This window comes from Bidens hawaiensis, unplaced genomic scaffold (genome assembly GCF_021521415.1).
Source record: "Bidens hawaiensis isolate Kalapana, Puna unplaced genomic scaffold, B.hawaiensis_p1.1 tig00046993_1, whole genome shotgun sequence".
In the NCBI taxonomy this organism is placed as follows: Eukaryota; Viridiplantae; Streptophyta; class Magnoliopsida; order Asterales; family Asteraceae; genus Bidens; species Bidens hawaiensis.
This window is the reverse complement of record NW_027498405.1, coordinates 49,264-53,813: the sequence shown is the minus strand read 5'-3', so window position 1 is coordinate 53,813 and position 4,550 is coordinate 49,264. Positions and strand designations below refer to the sequence as shown.

General features: G+C 34.9%; 1 protein-coding gene across 1 annotated transcript; it reads right to left on the bottom strand.

The window, feature by feature from the left end:
- Positions 1 to 228: 228 nt before the first annotated feature.
- LOC143596771 (DEAD-box ATP-dependent RNA helicase 7-like) lies at positions 229 to 3,038 on the bottom strand. Its single transcript, XM_077075459.1, has 12 exons — positions 2,665 to 3,038; positions 2,432 to 2,578; positions 2,241 to 2,352; positions 2,077 to 2,147; positions 1,844 to 1,998; positions 1,650 to 1,761; positions 1,402 to 1,564; positions 1,149 to 1,317; positions 966 to 1,062; positions 781 to 875; positions 558 to 691; positions 229 to 476 (listed from the first exon to the last, which is right to left on the bottom strand). The coding sequence occupies exons 1-12, from the start codon at positions 2,998 to 3,000 to the stop codon at positions 229 to 231; spliced, it is 1,839 nt and encodes a 612-aa protein (XP_076931574.1). The 5' UTR covers positions 3,001 to 3,038.
- Positions 3,039 to 4,550: the final 1,512 nt, after the last annotated feature.

Genomic DNA, 4,550 nt, shown 5'->3' with positions numbered 1-4,550 from the left:
CCATTTCAAGTTTCAGTTCATAAAATGTCAACACCTCCGTTACATTTAACTTAAAAATGGACAAAATAAATAGAAAAAACAACATAAAAATGAAGACAAAACAAAATTAAAAATTAATTAAACCACTCATAACAAAATAAGGCACTATATAACTATTAAAAGTCACGATGGCTATGTATTCTTCATCATTAGATCAAAATTGCTTATTCCATTCGGATCCAAAGCTCTTCACCATTTCTTATAACCGCCGCGTCCACCACCGCCACCACCTCTAGAAAACCTATCGTTCCTGCGATCACCACCACGTCCACCTCGTGAGAATCCACCGCCGCCGCCACGTCCACCGCGTGAGAACCCACCACCACCACCACGTCCAACTGAAAACCCACCAAATCTTCCCCTTGACTGCTCTTTTTCTTGCAATTGCGGCAATTCTTTAACCACTTCTAAACTTACACCTGCAGCATTCTCCGGACCTGCATGCATCACCTTTTTTAATAAAAAAAACAAACTTCATAAAACAAATGAAATAATTTATAAAAAAATAGTTATTGTACCAGCAAGGAAAGTGTTCAAGTCGTCCACCGCAACATCAAAGACAGCGCCTCGTTGATCGGCAGTCAACGCAAGACCTTGAATCGACTCAACTTTGTCTTCAGGCAGAAACCTCCTCAAAACACCATATGCAAATCTGAAAACCAATAACCAGTAAGACACGAATCGAAGCATTTACGTTAAGACTTGTGACAACAGATTAAACAAGCGGTTAAAAAAGCTTACGATGGTGTATAACAAGGTCTTCCAGCCTCGAGAAGAAGTGTCACGTGATTCTCCATAGATGTAAGAAGTGACCTCTGTTTAATTTCAGTATACCCCTAACAGAAAACAAGTATTCAATGCTTATATATTACCATAAAACTTATATATTACATCATATAAAAAAATTAAAACAGTACAAAACTTACCACACTCTTGGCGAGCGCTTTTGCAAGGAGTTCGACTGGTGTCATGCCGGAAGTATTTAGCAACTCCTCGGCAGCTGCCTTGAAGACCGGGATCACACTATACAAATTCGAAAATACGTAATCATTAAACAGATAAAAATAGAAAATAGTATGTAAAGTAAAATAAACTATATAAATAATTACCTATCATTAACTTGAATTATAGCTTCTGCAGCATCCCCACCAGCAGCTTTAGCAATATCAGCCGGTTGAGGAGCAGAAATATGCTCAAATTTCACACCCGCTTCTCTCTCTAATTTGGAAATATTCGCCTTCCTTGGCTCGTAAAGAGTAATGGCAACACCCGTCTTTCCTGAAATACCAATTGTTAAATTAAAACCTAACAACTTTTTAATTGTTTATTACCAAAATTCAAAACAGAAGAATATGAAATTACCTGCTCTTCCTGTCCTTCCAGATCTGTGAATATAATCTTCAACATCACGTGGCGGTTCACACTGAATAATCAACTGGACATCATTAATGTCGAGTCCTCGTGCTGCAACGTTTGTAGCAACTAGCGTCATAAACTTGCCAGTTCGAAATCCAGTAAGTGTTGCCTATATAAAAATAATAATCATATTACATAAATATGCCAATATTGTTCTAAAAAAGCACTACATAAAATGATATGATATAACATACCTCACGCACAGACTGCTGAATATCACCATGCAAAGGGCGTGCTCCAGCCAACAGTCCAGATAGTTCAGAGCAATAATCTTTGGTCTCGGTGAAAATAATGGTACGGCCTCCACTGAAAATAAAAACAATATGAAATAAGAAAAATATAAATTTGTTAAGGCAAAAGAAATATAAAAGTTGTATATTTAACTCACCCGCTATGATGGCGGATAATATCAGGAATGACTTGAGATCGAGCAGACCAAGAGCAAGGCATGATAATGTGTCTCACGCTTTCACTAGCTTTCATTACTTGAACACCAACAAGATCCACAATCTTCTTGTCTGATTTCAAAAACTTTGATGCAATCTGAGAAAACAATAAAATATTAACAATCTTTGTATGCTAAATTGGCATGTTTCGTAAATGAATTAGTTCATAACATACATGATTCACCCAAGATGGCAGAGTTGCACTAAACAGAACAGTTTGAACTTTAGTAGCATCGTTCACCTTGCCTTCAAATCAAATAAAAGAACAACCTCAGTTAAAATCAACAAGTCAATAACAGAGAAAATAAAAACCCAAAGAAAGCCGATAATAATACACACCTAGAATATATTCAACATCTTCAACGAAACCTTGCCTCAACATTTCATCAGCTTCATCAAGGATACGAAACTTCAACGAGCACAAGTCAAGATTCCCTCGCTCAATGTGATCCTAGACAATATTTCAAAGTTAGATAATGAATTATTACCAATATAAATGCGCATTACAAATTGTAAAGAGCGATTTGTACCTTAACACGACCAACGGCTCCAACAACAATATCGACACCTCTTTTTAACTGCACAGTTTGAGGTCCAATGGATGCTCCACCACCACCATACAAACAACATGAAGTCAACCCCAAAGCCTCACCATAGTACTTAAAATCTGTATAAACCTATAAGTAAACAACGAATGTAATTAACCATCTTGCAGATATATAACAGGATAAACCACTAATAACATATGAACTTAAACAAGCACCTGCTTCGCTAATTCTCTGGTTGGTAAAAGCACAAGAATGGTAGGTGACCTGCCATATCCAGTCTTTCGTGACACCTTCTCAGTTCCATTGATTAGTGACTCCAATATAGGCAAAATGAAAGCCAGTGTTTTGCCCTGTCCGGTTTTGGCTTTCCCAATCAAATCCAAACCATCATAGATCGAATCAAAAGTCCGAGCTTGAATAGGAAACAAAGCTTCAATTCCCTTAGCCTTCAAAGCATTCTTCAATGGCTCTGAGATCCTAAAGTTTGAAATCACATTAGGGTTTTCTTCTTTAGTCTCGGTCTCCATTTCATCTACCTCAGCAGTCTTCATCTTTTTCTTCTTACTTTTCTTCACAGACTCCTCAATCTTCATAATTTCCAAACAATGATTTTCAGAAGGTAAATCAATCAATCAACATACAATAAACATAACACTAACGGCATAGACACTGGCGCTTAAGCTTTACACTATAGCAATATCATGACATTTTGCATAAAACTTCTACACACCTAGAGATTAATATTTTTCAAAAAAGTAATCACTAATCAATCAATCAACATACAATAGATTTAAAACTATCGGCACACACAAATTAAGCTTAAAATTATAAAGATATCTTAACACTAAACACAAAATATCTACATACCTAGGTAATCAGTCATTCAACATACAATACACTTAACACTATCAAGACACAAATTCAGGCAAATTAAGCTTAAAACTATAGAGAGATCATAACACTATACACAAAACATCCGCAACTTAAGCTTGAAACTATATAGACATCGTATCTAAATAATCAGTCAATCAGCATAGAGTAGACTTAACACCAACAAAGCACCAGAACACACAAATATCTGCATATTAAGCTTGAAACTATATAGATATCATAACACTAAACACCAAATACCTACATGCTTAGGTAATCAATCATTCAACATAATTAAGTGTTTAAGTTATTGTCTCTTTATGTTGAATGATTGATTACCTAAGCATGTAGCTATTTTGCGTTTCATGTTATGATATCTATATAGTTTCAAGCTTAATTATGTTGAATGATTGATCATTGTTATGATATCTATATAGTTTCAAGCTTAATTATGTTGAATAATTGATCATGAAACTATATAGATATCATAACACGAAACGCAAAATACCTACATGCTTAGGTAATCAATCATTCAAAATAAAGAGACAATAACTTCAACACTAACAGAGTACCAAAACACACAAATATCTGCAAATTAAGCTTGAAACCATTGACGCATAATACATTTACATACATACCTGCCTAGATAAGCGATCAATCAACAAACAACATCTGCAAATTAAGCTTCAGGCTATAGAGATATCGTACCTAGGTAATCAATCAACATACAACAAATTTTACACTAAAAGAGTACCTAAACACAAAAATATCTACAAATTGAGCTGGAAACTATATAGATATCATAACACTACTCATAATATATGTACATACCTACCTCTCCAGAGTAACAGCATACACAAATATCTGCAAATTAAGCTCAAAACTATCAAGATAGCATAACAAATATATATACATACCTACGTCACCAGAGTAACAGCATACACAAATATGCACAAATTAAGCTCGAAGCTATTGCAATATCTTAACACTATGCATAATATGTTTACATAAGCTACAGCAATATCACAACAGTTGACGTTAATTAAGCTTAAACCATAAAGATATCATAACACTATACACAAATCATCCGCAACTTAAGCTTGAAACTATATAGATATCGCACCTAGGTAATCAATCAATCAATTAGCATACAAATATCTGCAAATTAGGCTTGAATCTACAGCAATATCGTAACACTAAGCATAATATATATGCATACCTACCTCATCTA

What these genes read in the sequence shown, in the direction of transcription:
- LOC143596771 (XM_077075459.1), bottom strand. Translation starts at nt 3,000, where the DNA reads ATGAAGACTGCTGAGGTAGATGAAATGGAGACCGAGACTAAAGAAGAA. An exon ending in TGGAAGGACAGGAAGAGCAG is followed by an intron (nt 1,318 to 1,401) that starts GTAATTTCATAT and finishes TTGGTATTTCAG; the next exon opens with GAAAGACGGGTGTTGCCATT. An exon ending in CTTGAACACTTTCCTTGCTG is followed by an intron (nt 477 to 557) that starts GTACAATAACTA and finishes TGATGCATGCAG; the next exon opens with GTCCGGAGAATGCTGCAGGT.